This window comes from Hippichthys cyanospilos, chromosome 8, assembly GCF_059441005.1.
Source record: "Hippichthys cyanospilos isolate Australia breed blue-spotted pipefish chromosome 8, RoL_Hcya_1.0, whole genome shotgun sequence".
NCBI lineage: Eukaryota > Metazoa > Chordata > Actinopteri > Syngnathiformes > Syngnathidae > Hippichthys > Hippichthys cyanospilos.
This window is the reverse complement of record NC_142376.1, coordinates 7,590,259-7,606,612: the sequence shown is the minus strand read 5'-3', so window position 1 is coordinate 7,606,612 and position 16,354 is coordinate 7,590,259. Positions and strand designations below refer to the sequence as shown.

Sequence of the window (16,354 nt, the reverse complement as noted above, 5' to 3'; positions counted from 1 at the left end):
CACAAAGCTGCTAAGAGATTCCGGCAACACAAATCGCGACAGTAGACACGCATTCAAAGAGCCTAAAAAGAGAGACTAACTTTGGTCTAAGTGGGTTAGTCCTGACTACATCACCTTCTGCTATCATGAACCACTACACACAAGTGACTACAGGAGGTGATTGTTCACGGAAGAGGATGGGTCATTGATGTTAGCGGTGAGGGCGTCAGCAAATTAAAAGCGTGCGCTTGCACCGACACACACACGACATTGGACAACGGCCTTGGCTGGCGGCGGAGGGAAGAGGAGGGATGACGGCTAAGCGCGGCGGTCTTACACATGGAGCGCCGGTAGATGGCCTTGACCTTGTCTTTGTCCTTGGATCTGTTCCTCATGAAAGGCAACCTTTTTAAAGCTGCCAAAGCGCGGACACACACAGGCGGACGGACGGACAGACAGGGTGGCGGTGGGGGTGGGGTGGGGCAGAATTAGGTAGAGGGAGGGTAAAAAAAGGGAGCGGGGGGCATCGTTAACGTACAGCGAGGGCGTGAGCCGAGGCCCTGCACAAGCAACAAAGTCATCATAAAACCATCTTCATGTCATTTGATACACTCGCACGATACGCTCTTCTAGCTTAATGAGAAGGAAGAATGGCAGTGTAGCCATAACACTGTTCAATGAGGACCTCCCCCAAGCATTATGAGCACCACCAAGGTACATCAACTATACATGTTCATTTTTATTATGATAAGTTCTCTTAGTGTTTGCGTCTATATATATATATATATATATATAGTATATTTATATATATATATATATATATATATATATATATATATATATATATAAATAAATCGACTTATTTCCCATCAGCCCAAAGTTTTTAATTTTTAATAAGAGATTAGTAGACTGTGGACCATTAAAATTTGAATGTGTCAAAAATGTAAACGGGTTTTTCTCAAAATTACAGAACTTAAATTGCTTCATGTATTATATATAATTTTAAATGGAATAAAGTGCAGAATTACAGTATGTGAGTATCTCAATTTTAATTATTGGAGACATAAGCCTGTTTTTGTGAAAATATCTCAGATATAGATGTAATTATTGTAAGAAAAATGAGAAAGAAAAACAGATGAAAAATGACATATATTGTATATTTTTTAAATTAAAAAAAACTTTAAAATAGAGCAAACTATCTTGTTTAATTGATTATTATTATTAATTATTTTACTTGATTGAAACATATTATAGTTTGGTTCTAGTTTATGTTTTCACAAGTGAGCCTCTTTAAAGCCTTGGCGGAGCTCTGCAGTCTCCATGCAATTGTACATTAGCCTTTAGGTCAGTGAGTGTGAAAAAAAACAAACAAAAAAACACTCACCCACCACCTCCTACAAATGCATGAAAACAACTTACATGCGCAATCCACAAATTTCCCCAAACACGCATAACGCACATTTTAACCAACCAAAATGTGCAACTACAATCAAATATCTCCCACTTAAAGCAAGCTAACACCCAAGAACACTTCCAACTACCACACCACCATGTCGTACAAAGTGCCAAGTGTCAAACACACTTGCAAGCTCTCACACTTGCTGATCTCTAATTAAACATCACAATCTCAACACGCTACACAGTCCAATGCATCGCCACGGCAACATGACACAAACAGATGACAATATTAAAGGGTGCAATGGGAGAGCAGGGAGACGGCTGTCTTGATAACATTTGTTTTTCTTCTATTTATTACGGTATAGTCAGTGTCAGGCGGAAACCTGGTCTGATTTCATGTCACCGTTATTTTAAAGCAAATCAAAATGTGGAGAAGTAATCCATTAAATAGTATCTTAAACACACAGCACTGCCCAAGCAGTGCAGTGCAGCGTTAAGTTACCTCAAGACTTAATGTCAATGTTATATGATTTAATGTAATAGCCAAATACCGTTAGTAAGCCTATATGTTGAAAGACCGTAATATTTGAGCATTTTTTAGCTGATTAAATTAGCAATTGAACATAAATTGTATGCTCAACTGTGATAGCAAATTAAGATTTACAATACCAAATTGAATGACATGCTGCTTGTCAGTAGTTTTTATTTTATTTTATTTTATTTTTTTAATTTCCTGAAAAATCATAATCTTGGAGATATGAGGATTCTGCCATTTGGACTGTTACATATGGTATACAGTATTTGCTTGTGAAAAACGGAGAGCAACGATGATAGAACATTCTTAAGATGCAAATTATGATCCCGAAGGACAGGCAGAGGTTTTTCTGCAAACAAATTCCATTCTAGTTGAAGTATCTTCCTTTTTTATTGATTTTTTGGTTGATGTGCAGGATGTGAACTGCGATGCTTTGCACCATTTAATAACAAAAAATGGAGGCTAATGTCATAATGGTTAAAGTTCTCTTTACAGATGAACTGCACACATCGGCTGGTTGACCGACAACAAATTCCAAAGTTTAGCTTAAATATGTATTCTATGAGTGATGAGGGTGTTGGTTAAGTCAACCTCATAGCCCGGCTGCAGCTCAGCTGTAAGCCATTCGACCGGCACACAATGAAACTCACGAAAACATGCCCTGAGAGAGGTGAGGGGCGGCTCGCAAGCCCCGCCCACCCTCCCCGTCCGCAGCATACCATTGGTGGAGCCCTGCCCTTGGGCAAGGCACCGTTGGCCTCTCCTCCCTTACGCATAGAGAATACGAAATCCAGGAGTTAGAGGGTGAGGAGCAAATTGCAGGAATATTGGGAACGGCCACGGAACCTTAGTGTGTGTTTTTGTGCGTGCGTGCTTGTACTCACTGCTGCTCCTCTTGTACGTGAGCGTGTCGTCCAGCGAGTTGGACCCGGAGCCGACGGAGGAGCTGTCCTGGCTGTCGGCGGGGAAAGACAGGAAACCGTCGCCGCAATCCGAACGGGACGGCGTCAGCGTGAGGGAACGCATCCTCTCTCGACTTTTGGGTTTGATCAGCTTCTTCATCTTCAGCGTGATCCAGTTGCCACGCCTGGAAAAAAGAAATGTGCTGCTGACGCACGTGCAAGAGCAGAGATGCTATAGAGAAAAGGTGCTTTTTAGTAGTTCCTACCACTAACCATTTGTTAATGATTATATAACAGTGCTGCAATTATACAATTTTATGAATTATTAAAATCCATCCGTCCATCATTTTTCTATAGCCACTTAAGTTTAAAAAAATGACGTGAAACTGAATTGCTCTCTTGGTGAAGTTTTACAATCTTGGACTAGAAATGATAAAAGACAAGAATAGAGATGTGCCATAAATGTGATGATAGTAAAAAACAATTATATCGGAATAAGTGGCATTGGCACTCGGTATCAGCAATTACTCAAGACCGGAGCACTCCCACTGGTATTGGTCTAAAAAACACAGCGGCACCGAATATTAATTAAAATCAAAGGAGTGAAAAGATTTATAGTTAATAAATTAATAGGGAAAGTAATAAAATCCATTAAGACAATAGTTTACAATATACTTTGGGTCGAATTATTTAGACAATTAATCAAATAAATGAATTAGTTAATCGTTGTTAATTTTCTTAATCCTGTTCAGACAAAACTGAATACATTGTATAAAGCTAAAATATGAAGCATCTAAAATAAATCAAAATTGAATAGAAATAATTAAAAAACAAAGTTTTTCGCCGTTATGAAAAAGATTTGATTAAAAAATAATCATGTTTCGATAAACTATAAATAAATAAATAACTAAGAAGAAAAAAAAATAGACTGGGACCAGCTTTAAACTGAAAAGAAAAATGTATACAGCATGTACTGCAAAGTAAAGAGGTGTCCAAACTCGGTCCTTGATGGCCAGGTATCCTGCATGTTTCCCAGATTTTTTTGCTCGGCACATCTGATTCAAATGACTTTTCATAAAGCTTAGCAGAAGGCTGATAACGATCGTTATCATTAAATCAGGCTCGTCAGGGAAAGAAACCTGGAAAACATGCAGGATATCGCGCTTCGAGGAGCAGGTTTGGATACCACCAGCGCACAGTCGTCTTTCTCCTTTATGCTGCTTTCATAGCCGTTGCTCACCTGCGTGGAGGTGAAGGATCGTAAAACTTGTACTGGTCCATGATTTTTTCCTCCAGCTTCTCCTTCTGTCTTCGCAGTTCATTCAACTTGTCACTAATGAGAAAGTTAAATTCAGTGAATTACATGAATCAACTTCAAAAAATAAGACCCACCCCCACATCAAGCTTACATGTATTGTCGCTGCTCGACATGGAACAGGTCTTTGCTCTCCATGGTCTGCTCGAGCAGCGTGCGGTTTTGCAGCATCAGCGTCTGGATCTGGTCCAGCAGGTGTCTGTTTTCCTCTTCCAGGTTGCCCTTCAGCTGACTCAACAGCTGGAAAGCACATTCACAGGAAGGATCAATACAGTAATGATCATACCATGGTCGTTTTTCAGTTGTTTAGTATTCGTTGTGAGAGCTCTTTGGACCATCTGCGGTTCTTGACTTGGTCCTCACCTCGCACTGGTTGGTGAGTTTTGTGGATGTGATGTCCAGCTGCTGGTATTGCTCCTTCAGCTTGGAGAAGTCGGCCTCCAACCTGGTCTGCTCCAGCTTGGCGCTGTTCAGCTGACTCTTGATGTTTTTGTGGTCCAGCTGGAGGTTCTCGTTGTCCTTCTGCAGCAGCCGGTAAGTTGTGTTCAGTCTGTTGGTTAAAAAAAAAAAAAAAAAAAAAAAAAAGAAGTGGGTTAAAAGGAAAGACAGTCGATGGTGCACACTATCTGACCTATCGTTTTCCTCTTTGAGCAGTTTGCACTGGTCGGCCGTAGCTTGGTGGTCTTGGTTCTCAGAGTACATTTTGTCCTGTTGCTCTTTAAGGTTCTTCTCCAGCTCCTCCAGATCTCCCTTCCTCTGCATGAGCTGCTTGTACCTGAGAGAACGAATCACTTTTTTTGCTTGTGTCCTCCTCCTACGCAAAACCTTGCTTTCAATTACTGACTTGTCTTCTAGATCACGATGCTGCTGCTCCAGAGTCTTGTGGGAGCTTTTCAGGCCGCCGTGCTTGCCGATGAGTGCCTCGTAGTCGATCGCCTGCCTCTCGTGGAGCGCCGCCAGCTTCTCGTAGTCGCGCAGGAGCAGTTCGTACGTAGACCTGAGCTCCTCTTTCTCCCGCAGCGCCCCCTCGCGCTCACTTTCCGCGCTGCTCTGCTGCCCTTGCAGCTGAGCGTTCTGCGCCATTAGGGCGGCGCTTTGTGAACTCAGCGTGGAGTTCTCCACCTGGAAAACAGGACATTTTTATTCATCCAATGAGCTGCTGAGCAACCTTTTCAAGTAAAACTACGTAAACATCCATTTTTGTGCCGGTGACGCTTCTCTAAATTTGGTTGCAATGTTAGCAGAGGTCAGCTGCTACAGGAAGTAAATAGAACTGTGTAAACACTGATTTTTATTTTTTACAGTTTATAATATTTGAAATAATCTCTAAAGTACATGTTTTGACTTTGGCAGCTCTAATTTAAATACAATATTGAATGACTATTGAGAAAAAAAACATGTTTGCACAAACTCAAATGACAAATCATCATTTTATAAATTATTCTTAAAAGGTTCATACTTTTGAAAAGTTCTTGAATTGAAAACGAGTTAATTACAAAAATGTAATTCGTTAGAACTTACATTAAATTGTTAAAAAAAATCAAACGAAATTCTTACAAAAATACAAAAATAAGACAATAACTTTATTTAAAGCTGGAATTGTTTTACTTAGTAGAAAACAGAATATATAACAAACTAAATAAACTTTGCATTAAAATAAGAATACTCATTCATGATTCAGAGTATTCAATCAACCTAATGTGTGTGTGTGGAGGGGGGGGGTGCTTAAAAAAAGACATTTTAAACCAAAGTGCTTATGGGTACAATCCCATTCAATTCAAACTATTTTACTTATCACAAAATCTCTTAGTTTCTTTAGTTTTTGCTACAGACGAGATCAAATGTGCTCCTAAAAAAAAAAAATAATATATATATATATATATATATATATATATATATATATATATATATATATATATATATCCTAACCCCTCAAGTTTGAGCAGGTACACCCCATGGAAAAAAAAATACAGAGACACCGCTGCCAGTCAGTGTCAATCCCGTGTCCCATAAGCTGGCTTTGAAAAGCTGCCAAACAAGGAGTTCAGGTCTAAATCCATAGTGGGGGAGCTAAGCAGGCTGGCAGCGTTGGGAGCCAGCCAAAGAGGGGCCGCTTCAGCCTGACTAATGTGTGTAAAACGCTTTTAAATAGGCCGGCCCTATTGGCTTGCAACCAAGTGCCCAAGCTTCCTGAGTTTATGTTGTTTTAAAAGCACTCAAAATCTCTTGGAGGGAAGTTCACCTGCCTGTTGATTTACATTTAGAAATTGTACTGTACTATGTGTAAAATATATGGAGGTATCTTCGGGTTTAAGGAAGCCATAATGACCTTTCTGAAAGCAACTTTGCAAATGTTTGAGGAAACAAACCAAAAATAAAACTCATTTATGACCTCATGTTAACAAAATATGGCCACTCAAGGGGTGTGATATAGGCTGAATCACATATTTTAAGACATCATGATATATCACTTACTTTATTAAGCTTGCCAATACTTAAAATGATCAAAACAATCAAAATATTGCAGCCTGTGACAACTTTTTTTTTTACATCTTTGAATGGCAAATTTAAGCATTACTATATAAATATATAATGTTTCTCCTTGTCACAAGGCATAATGCGTTGGTTCTCAAATGGTGACACGAGTGCTCTTGGGGGTAAGTGAAAACATTTTGGGGGAGGGGGGGGGGGGCTGCAATTTTAACAGCGTTTTTGCTGTTTATAATGCAACTGAAAACAATTTTAAAACCCAGGCCCGACTTTTACCGGTTTCTTTTCAAAATGAGAGCAAATGAATTGGAACAGGAATCAACAGATATTTTATAGTAAATTACAACTTTTCACCAATCTTCACTACAGTGTATTTATCATATGTATTTTTTACTAAACTGAGTTATACTGATACCTTTGCCTTTATTTAGAGAAGTTTTATATGGATGCACATTGTCAGTGATGGCAGGGGTACTTGGCTGAAAAAAAAATTGCTGGGAGTACGTAATTCAAATTGCAAAGGTTAAGAATCACTAAATTAAGGATTTAAATGAGAGTCAAGACCTTGTCTGTGTCCTCGATATAAGCCACAAACAGGGAGCAACAAGGATGTGTTGATTAAAAAGCTGCCCGAATCACAGTTTTCTTTTGTTTGTGTTCATCACCTGCAGCTTGGCATTCTGAGTTTGCAGTGTGGTGTTGTTCTCCTGCAGAGAGGCAGTCTGTCGCTGTACAGCCACGATCTGAGCCTGCAGGTTGGAACTCTGTGTCTCCAGTTGTTTGAGTTGGCTCCTCAGTGCGGCTTTCTCTGCCTGCAGCGTGGCATTCTAGAAGAAGGGTGGAAAAACAAAATATAAATAAACAAGAGAACATGAAAGTGGAGGAGTCCACAATGAACTGAAATGTGGAATTATATGACTTAATGGAATTTCAAAATGCTACTCAAATGCTAATATTTGTTATGAAAACATAAAACCTGAGTAGTCTGACTCACATTCCGCTCCACCTCAATGAGTCTGTCCTTGACCTTGAGTAGTTCCCTGGTGGCCTCATGGCTCTCCTTTTCCCATTTGCTCACCGCCTGAGGGTCCTCCACACCTCTAGGGGGCGAACTCTGCACCATCCTCTCTTCTTCCTCCCTTTGACGCAGAGCCTCGTAGTTCTTCTTCACCTGGGAGCAAAACACGCAAGATGAATGAAGCAACCTTTTGGAGTCTTTTTCGTTTTTGTAAATCCTTACGGTCTTGAGTTCCTGACGAAGCTGCTGGTTCAGATTGGATGACTCCTGCAGTCTGGCCTCAAGGGCGGCAATCTTCTCCTCCTTAATCTCCAATGAGGACTTAAGCGTTGACTCCAGCTTGCTTTCTAAGAGCTTAAATCTGGGAAAAAGACACTGGATTGAATTCACTAACCGAGGCCTGATTTATTTGGACTTGCAATTACACTAGCCAAGGTGAGAAAGTGACTTCTGAGGGAGCTTGCGGACACCTGTCGTCTGAGTCTTCGTCGAGCAGCAGCCTCTCCTTGTTCAGGCCGATCTTTTCGAGCTCGTGAGTCAATTTTTCCAGGTCGTTGTTGATCTGCTGAGTGCGCAGCTTCTCGCTTACTAACTCCTAAGTACAAACACAGGGAGGAATTGTTTTGTTTTATTCCTCCAAAACAGGTCTTCATCTTTTCCTCCAAACCTCTCTGAGCGTGATCAGGGTCCTCTTATCGATGGTTCCTTGTTTGACCAACTCCTTGTTCTCCTTCTCTAAATCTTTGACCCGTGTGCACGAGTCTCGGAAGAAGATCATCTCCTTGCCCATGGTGCGGTTCTCCTTCTCTAGGGTGGAGATTCTCTGGTTGCAGTCATCCAGCTTGGAATCGCGGATCTCCGCCTGCTGCCTCAGCCGCTTGTTCTCCTTCTCCAGGAGCTTCTTGTCCTTTTCCAGTTGGGAGCTCTCCTGCTCAAGTGTCTTGTTCTGGAACCAGGATGGAGAGTGAAAAAGAAGAGTGAAAAATTATCTATCTATTACATTTTTTTTTTCTTAAATTCAAATCTGAGTTTCTGTTCTCTGCCCACCTCCTGCTCCAGCTGTTCCAAGCGCTTGCTGGAGATCTTGAGCTCCTCTAGGTTACGTTGGAGGGTTTGGTTCTCGGACTCCACCTCCTGAAGCTCAGCTTCCAGCTGCTGGATCTTCTTGCTGCTGTTCTCCAGCGCCTTCTGCAAGCGCTGGTTCTCTGTGTCCAGGCCCTGGTAGCTCACCTAATGCAATGGGAGTGGTCAGAGTAGGACATAAAAGCCAAATCTTATTGTGATGAGACAAACACTCCAACAAATGTATCGCTGGATGGACCCGTTTAGTAGTATAAGATCACCTCTAATCTCTCAGTCTTCTTGGATGTGGCCTTCAGGAGCTCCAGGCTGCGCTTAAGCTGGCTCCTCTCACTCTCCAACTCCCTGTTCTCAGCCTCCAGCTGCACGGCCTTGGCCCCGGCTGAACGGTAGCTCTCGGCCGAGCGGCGCACCTCCAGATTCTCCTGCTCCAGCTGTGAGTTCTCCTTCTCCAGTGCCTCCAGCTGGAAGGCCATGTTCTTTAGACTGTCCAGCTTCTTTTTAAGGCGTCGGCTTTCCGACTCCAGGTCGGTGTTCTCTTTCTCCAACGCTGACACCTACAAGTGGAATAAACAAAGATAACAGTTAACTCACAAACGCTCAGGATAATTCAAGTTCCAGTTTCTTTGGAAGTTGGAGCAGTTTTACAATCACAAATATGACATTACAAGTCAGAAGAAAAGAAATTTGCTATACTGGAATCAGATGCATGACGGCATAGGGGAAATTTAGGAAAATCCGCAAAATTTCCTGAAGGGCCCTTGGGATTGTATCGATTTGGCCGCAATGTTCGCGTTAAAAATTATGTTTCTAAAATATTTACATAATAAATATAAACCTGCAAATTGTACCTAAACTACATACCAGAAACAAAAAAAAAAGTGTCCCAACCCCTGGAACAAACCTTTTCACAGGTGATTCCCAGACTGGCCACCTTCTTCTGCAGACTCTCATTGTCCCGTTCCAGCTTCTGTATCAAAATCTCCAGCTCCTCTGCTCTCTCACCTTTTTCTTTCAAGGCCTCCAGTTCTTTCCCTGTAGACAAACAGCCGCCGTAATGATCCGACCGAGGAAAAGAAAACACACACTCGAGAAAGTGCTACTGGAGACGCTGGCTCACTCAGCTGTTTCCGCTCAAACTCTATCTTGCTGAGCTTGCCCGTGGTCTCGCAGATGGACTCGTGGAGGATGCGGTTCTCCTTCTCCACATCTTTGACGCGAGCCTCGGCGCCGACCTGGCTGCGCTGACGCAGGGATGTCATCGTCTGGCTTAGGTGCTTATTCTCCTGTTCCAGACCCTTTAACTGCAGAGACAAAAAAGACCAAGCCATTCCTACAGGGCAAGGGGTGATTTCTTGATAACGTACTCATTTCCCACATAGTATAGCTACCATTGTTAGTGTTTCCATTGAATAATACTTCACATAATTTAAACTGCTATTGTTGTACCTGCCTGCATTTTTCAATACCTAAAGTAAAGACGGACTATTAGTTATGTTATCCAAAAAAAAATGGCTATGGCTAGCATATTTTTCTAAAAGTAAAAACATTCGCTATTGTACTTTTCCAAAAAAAAAGATTATTTAAACCAATTCAATATCAGGAATAGCTGATCCACATTAAAAAACAAAACAAAAAAAACAAAAAAACAGCGGTACTTGGCAGTCCAAAATCATCTTAACAAAGAAGCTGGCATGGTATTTTGTGCTCTGAGACATAACCAGTGATGTAATGTGGTAGCCCTTTGACCAGCAAAACACACATTTCATACAAGACAGCTGGTAGGTAAAAAAATATCCTTCATGGAGCGCGCAAGGAACGACCTCACAGTTCCAGCCACACGTTAATAAAAAAAGGATGACTGACGACCAGATAAATGCAGCTTATGTAGTCTTTTAAAAGTGTCTGTGTCACAAAAATACTTGGACTGGAATGAACTCTAGCTACTATGATTAGAATTTGCACCGAGCTCATTTTGGTCGAAGTGTCATTACCCGTTTGATTTCTTTTCAGATATGACTCCGAAATTTTCCGGGAAGCAGTTAACACAGCAGCACACTATCGTCAAAATATAATGTCAATCGTTACAACATCCCGAGACATTAAACCACAGTCATGTTAGAGTTTAGCATGTGGTGTTGCCTGCGCCGCGTTTCATCAATCAAACGCGTGAACTAATCGAAAGTGTCACATTTGGGTCGAACCGCTACAGAGTCCCTGTGGACCTCTGACGGAGAATCAGAGCGTCTGCATCTAGGACACATAGTAAACACAGACTGCTTCCGGTTCCAAAATGCACTGTCATTGCTCGCTTTTGGTAAATGTCACATTACACGTTATTTTCCCAGCTGGCTTCTTATAAGGAAAAAAGGGATCAATGAGTGCCTTGTTTGTGTGACTTGCACTCCCAAAGGAGAAACAACGTACTGTCACGTTTAGTACAATCACTGCGTCATGTGATCAAGTCATCAAATGAAAGTCTATGCGGTCATACTGGTTATGATTGTGATCAGATACCTGTCTCTCTGAGTTTTCCCGCAGTGTTTCCAGCGTCTTCTCCAGCAAGGCCTTCTCCTTCATCAGGTCTGTGCTCAGACACTCGGCACTGCGAAGCGACTCTTTCTCGGTCGCCAGTTCACTTTCCAAATGCTCTATCTTTTAGGCAAATAATACAAAGTTTTAGTCCATGCAACTTATAAAACAAGAATACAAAATTTTAAATATCTGGCGGAGTTGTTGTGTCGTGTTGAGATGTAACTGAGTCGCATCAATTTTGATGCTACTATCACTGAGGTCTGCATTGTGTGTGGGAACCTGTTTTTAATCACACACACCAAATTAGACACAGATTATTTCTGTTTAAATACTAACTGCATTCAGTTTTTTAGACATTAATGCAGCTTTATAGAAAACCATTACTCCTGTGTAGGAAGAACAATAGAATTGTAAAAGTGGGACGGAGCAGGCCCATAAGAGGCGTATCTAAACGAAGCTCCTCTGGGCAAGGGGTGTCACTGAGTGGGAAAAGAAAAGGCAAAGGCGGGCTGGTGGGATTTACAGCTTTGCTTTCATGGTCCTTTTATTTCCCTCTACAAATCCTTTCTGTTCTTTTCTCTTCTGTTGTTGTGGGAAAAGGTCGGACACAAGCCATCAGGGGATGAACCCTGGGTTTGCATCAAAAATTGAGATGAGCAATTTATGCACACCAACAAGAAAATGAAGTAATGTCTCAAAAAAGTACTGGTTCAAAAACAGAGCCCTGTGGTTCACCTCTCCAAGGAATCATGACAATAATGCTCACTTTCTGGGTGAGTCTCTGGTTCTCCTGGCTGACTTTGGCCAGTTTGGCAACGGCTTCTGAACCAGTTCCTCCTCGAAGTTCCTCCACTGTCTTCAGCAGCGTCTGGTTGTCCTTTTCCAACTTTAGCAGACGACTAGAAGTCATCTCATTCACTTCTTCGCTCAGGGACTTCTGAGGGGCTGAGGCAATAATAATCAGATTATTGAATGTAGCTTCATCAACAAAATGTTTATTAAAGGAAACATTAATTTTTCCAAAAGAACGAGCATATTTAAAATTAAAATTTCCAAAATTCGTCCACTTAAGACAAAACCCCAAACCAAAGGTTTTGAATGCTACTTCAATAAACAAGTCACTCTCTATATCCCTGGCTAGCTAAACCTCTTAACAGCTTTAATCATTCAAAAGAACAGATTATCTTCCAGGAGCCGATGAATATTAATTTCAAGACTCCGGCCAATCGTTGAGGCAGAGCCAATGGAAGTTCTTAGTTCCTGGTTCTTTTTACCCTCAGTCAGCTCTGGTGTTTTAGACAGTTGCTCCAGCTCCCAGCCCAGGTGTAAGGACTCATCCATGCTCTGTTTCTGGGCCATTTCCAGCACAAGGTTTTCCTCCAACAGCTCCTCCATTCGCTTGCGATCCAAATCCCGCTCCTTGGTGCAAACAGCTTGCTTTTAGAAGCGCTAACATAGCAACACCTGTTTAAAAATGTCTCTCACCATTTCCAGGTCGTGGATTTTAGATTTCAGCTGCAGATTCTCTTTCTCCAGGTGGTGCAATTTGTCAGATCGGCTCCTGCTGGCATCGAGCTGCTCCTCCAGCATTGTTTTGGTCTCCAGCAAGACTTGATTGTCCTCCTTCAGCTCCTAACGTCAAACAGCAAAATCACAATATTACTAACTGTTTAAAAATCAACTGCTTTGTTCGGGGGCCTTAATAGGGGAAAGAACCTTATTTGGTAATGTATGTGGATGCCACCTGCTTCACATTAGGCAGGAAATTACAGTGGTGTAATATAGAATGAGTATTACTGTCTGCTCGTTCCTCATCTTGTTTTCTGTGTTTTAATCGACCTTACCTCCACCCTGGCCTTGTAGAACTCGATATCGTGGAGTCTTTCCTTGTAGCGACACAGCTCACTCTCCAGCTTGTCCACGCGAATGGCTTTTTCTCTGAGGGCGTCCAGCTCGTCGCGGTATGCCCGGGCCGAGCGAGCGTCTGACAGAAGCTGGTAGCTCTTAGAGGGTAGGGGGAAAAAAGAAAAAAAAAAATCAGATGCATTTATGAATGTATGTATAACGAATACTTTTATTTTTATTTCTGAAGGTCATTTGGTAGTGTTTGAGAAGGGCATTTCATTTTCTTAAGTGGTCAACAATGTCCTCCTTTGTCTTGACCTCATGCACCTCAGTTAGCCGCCACTCTTTGTCAAACAAATGCAGCGTGAGGCTGCTGCGCTAAGATAAGGACAGCGCCAATTATAGCCATAGCTAACAAGCTAGAGCCAATTAAGCCAGATAGATCACACAAGTAGTAGAAGGCGTACTATTATGTTGAGTTACACTCACCTCCTGCTGAATCTTCTTGAGCTCCAACTCCATGTTCTCCAGTTCCTGCCGCGTGTCCAGGAGCTGCTCGCTCTTCTCTTCCCTGGAAAAGCAGCAAAGATGAGTGTTTAACTCGGTGAATTGAATGGTGGAGAACATGGGGGGGGGGTTTCAGGAAATTCCACTAAAATGGCAGTAACATTAATAATGTAAGTTTTACACCATGGCATATTACAGCATTTTCTAATGTTGTTTCTCAGGCAAATACGCAGTTTCACATGTGCAGATTTCAACATCATTCTGACCTTGCAAAAGAGACATACTACTTCCAAAAAGCTCAGTCTGCCCAGAGGCACACTTGACCCAAAACGACAGTTACAACTCTAAGATGAACAGCAACCGACATGCAAATGTGTCTGCAGCTTCGCGACACATCTCAATAAGGAAATGAAATTCGTGGTGGGGATGCCTTTATCCATTTCTGTTTTCATTTAAGCAGTTATTCCCTGCTCCCCCCCATCCGCCCAAAATCACAAACACCTGTCAGATTCTGCCTCGCAGATTAGCTGCAGGCTCACGTTTTGCATGCAGCTGGCTGGGCTGCTAACGGTTTAACACGCTTTGAATTTGAGCAAACACTTGTGTGCTCTGCTATATTTAAAAACTCTGCTTTGAAATACTTTATACATTTATAATAGCTTCATTATATGATAAAATGTAGTCCTCACTTAGTCCACAGCAACAAACTGATATGGTTGGTAACAGTGTCCAGCTAAATACTTTATATGCTTTGTTCATTAAACTGTGTCCACTATTTAGCACCTTATGGTGTCTTTTAGCTGCTAAGTTATTCTTTGCTGTATAGCCAACTTCACTACACCCGTTCTGTTAGTTAGCTGCCTAAAGTTATGTTATAACCACCTTTAAGTCACTAGTTGCATTGTGTCCATCTTAAAGTCGCTAAGTGTGCCTTGGAGCGGCTAAATGCTACTCCTTTTATCTTGCAATTTGTGAGAATACCATAGCAACCAACAAACAACAACAACCAATGAGCTTGGCTTCTATTTCCAGCTCCTCTTCCAAGCCTGCACTGATGGAGCCCCACAAACAAGTCCAGTTTCCCTGCAGGAGAAGTGGTTGTCATCCATTTTAGCATTTAATAGTTCTATTGAGTCTTGTCCAGGTCTCATGACAGTAGCCTCGTAGCCCCTCCATTTAGAAAACAAACCTAACCTACTGTATGTGCAAAACTGAAAAGCTTTCCCACTGAAACGAAAGCAAGCGGAAGCTCTATAATTAATTGAAGGCCGTATATATACTTTATGAGAGTGGCTTCACTTATTTGGATGTTCAGGTGTACAGTGGTGGTCCCCACTGAGCTCTACTGTATGAACATAGGAATCTGTAACCTTACATTAATAATGCTCACATACACCCAATTTGCACGAATCAAGAAGTAGCTAAATCTTCGCTACCTTATTTGGTTAAGCATTTGAGTCAATGGCATCAAAATGGCACCATCCATTCTACATGAATTTTAGAGAGTAATTAATGATCACTTATGGAACTATATGAACCATGAAGTTGCCAAAGAGCTAGTTAGCTAGTAAACAAACAAATTGGCTACTCACAATTCCTGGCGCAAGCGTCTGATCTTGGCCTTGGCATCAGCCAGCTCCACGGAGAGGTGCTGTCGGCTCTCTGTCCTCCTCATGCTGGGAGAGCCGTTGGGCGACTGGGCCGGACCGGGACCGAGCGGAGACAGCTGAATACAGTCTCTTTCTTGGGTCAGCTCCACGATAGTCTGGCCCATAGTGGAGAGGGGTTCGAGTTGGCACAAACTGATCCCAACAAGCCGTGCTTAACTGTTCTACACTGATATGACTGATCTTAATTCGAAAAAAAAAAAGCTGGTGTTCTACAACAAAATGGCGGCCTTCCACACAATCTATTTTCATCCCCAGGCTGTGAGAGGAAATGGACTTTTAATTGAGAACCTCCGGGTAGCACACTGATAATCTGGAGGTGATTATACACACACACCCACAATGTTTGTATCAGTTGTAGGCATCTGCACCCTCTGGCTTGAAACACAGCTGATGCATGAATGCTAAGAAAAACACACACACACACACACTCTAATCATTCATCCATGAGACAGTTAACAGTTTGCATTCCTCTCCTTCCGGAGGCTAATCGCCTGTGGTAAACTTTCCACACAACTCAACATGGCGCCATTCTGCATGGACCAGAGAACAGCAAAATAGTCTTCCCATCTCCTAGTTAAATCTATTGGCAATTAAATGCTCCCTTATGTCCACCCAGTCAATAGTTGCTTATGTTAGCAGCAAAAGTTTCTCCTTTTTTCCGTTATTGGCTAAATGCTAGACAGCATGGCAATTAATACTGCAAGTTAATGAACCATACCTCCAGCTGCAAGTCCCTGTCGTCCACCACATGTTTGAGATGAAAGGCCAGGTTCCTGGACAGGCTCGCCAAATCCTCGGAAGGCATCTCCCCACTTTCCAGCCATTGCAGGTCCACCACATTCTCCTGGTTGTGCGTCACCTTCAAATTAGACTCGAATGTTAGTGTGAAGATAGGGGGAAGACCTTGAGGCATTGAGTCAGAAGAACGTTCACCTCTTGGATGTGAGATGCGATGGCAGCTTTGGTGTGGAAATCCAGAGTCTGGATGCGTTCGATGTAATCTTCCTTTTTCTCGCACTGAGGAGAGATGAAGTGCTATTTAATATAAATCTTGCTTGGTGTTATCTGCATTATGAAATT

General features: G+C 42.0%; 1 protein-coding gene across 6 annotated transcripts in view; it reads right to left on the bottom strand.

The window, feature by feature from the left end:
- ccdc88ab (coiled-coil and HOOK domain protein 88ab) overlaps positions 1 to 16,354 on the bottom strand; it is a 52,454-nt gene that overhangs the window by 10,319 nt on the left and 25,781 nt on the right. For 3 of the 6 annotated variants that reach the window (XM_088421092.1, XM_088421096.1, XM_088421095.1), the window contains exons 6-31: positions 16,208 to 16,291; positions 15,993 to 16,133; positions 15,197 to 15,369; positions 13,587 to 13,668; positions 13,097 to 13,255; positions 12,738 to 12,884; positions 12,527 to 12,671; positions 12,019 to 12,197; positions 11,235 to 11,372; positions 9,838 to 10,021; positions 9,622 to 9,752; positions 8,981 to 9,274; positions 8,685 to 8,867; positions 8,305 to 8,583; positions 8,108 to 8,232; positions 7,860 to 7,998; positions 7,614 to 7,790; positions 7,285 to 7,446; positions 4,974 to 5,251; positions 4,761 to 4,904; positions 4,493 to 4,679; positions 4,224 to 4,369; positions 4,055 to 4,147; positions 2,797 to 2,999; positions 2,563 to 2,679; positions 317 to 394 (exon numbers count right to left, since the gene is read on the bottom strand). In XM_088421092.1, the coding sequence (XP_088277218.1) occupies positions 317 to 394; positions 2,563 to 2,679; positions 2,797 to 2,999; positions 4,055 to 4,147; positions 4,224 to 4,369; positions 4,493 to 4,679; positions 4,761 to 4,904; positions 4,974 to 5,251; positions 7,285 to 7,446; positions 7,614 to 7,790; positions 7,860 to 7,998; positions 8,108 to 8,232; positions 8,305 to 8,583; positions 8,685 to 8,867; positions 8,981 to 9,274; positions 9,622 to 9,752; positions 9,838 to 10,021; positions 11,235 to 11,372; positions 12,019 to 12,197; positions 12,527 to 12,671; positions 12,738 to 12,884; positions 13,097 to 13,255; positions 13,587 to 13,668; positions 15,197 to 15,369; positions 15,993 to 16,133; positions 16,208 to 16,291 (4,168 nt within the window). The remainder of the gene's footprint in view (positions 1 to 316; positions 395 to 2,562; positions 2,680 to 2,796; positions 3,000 to 4,054; positions 4,148 to 4,223; positions 4,370 to 4,492; positions 4,680 to 4,760; positions 4,905 to 4,973; positions 5,252 to 7,284; positions 7,447 to 7,613; positions 7,791 to 7,859; positions 7,999 to 8,107; positions 8,233 to 8,304; positions 8,584 to 8,684; positions 8,868 to 8,980; positions 9,275 to 9,621; positions 9,753 to 9,837; positions 10,022 to 11,234; positions 11,373 to 12,018; positions 12,198 to 12,526; positions 12,672 to 12,737; positions 12,885 to 13,096; positions 13,256 to 13,586; positions 13,669 to 15,196; positions 15,370 to 15,992; positions 16,134 to 16,207; positions 16,292 to 16,354) is intronic. The other 3 variants (XM_088421093.1, XM_088421094.1, XM_088421097.1) reach the window with 3 other exon arrangements.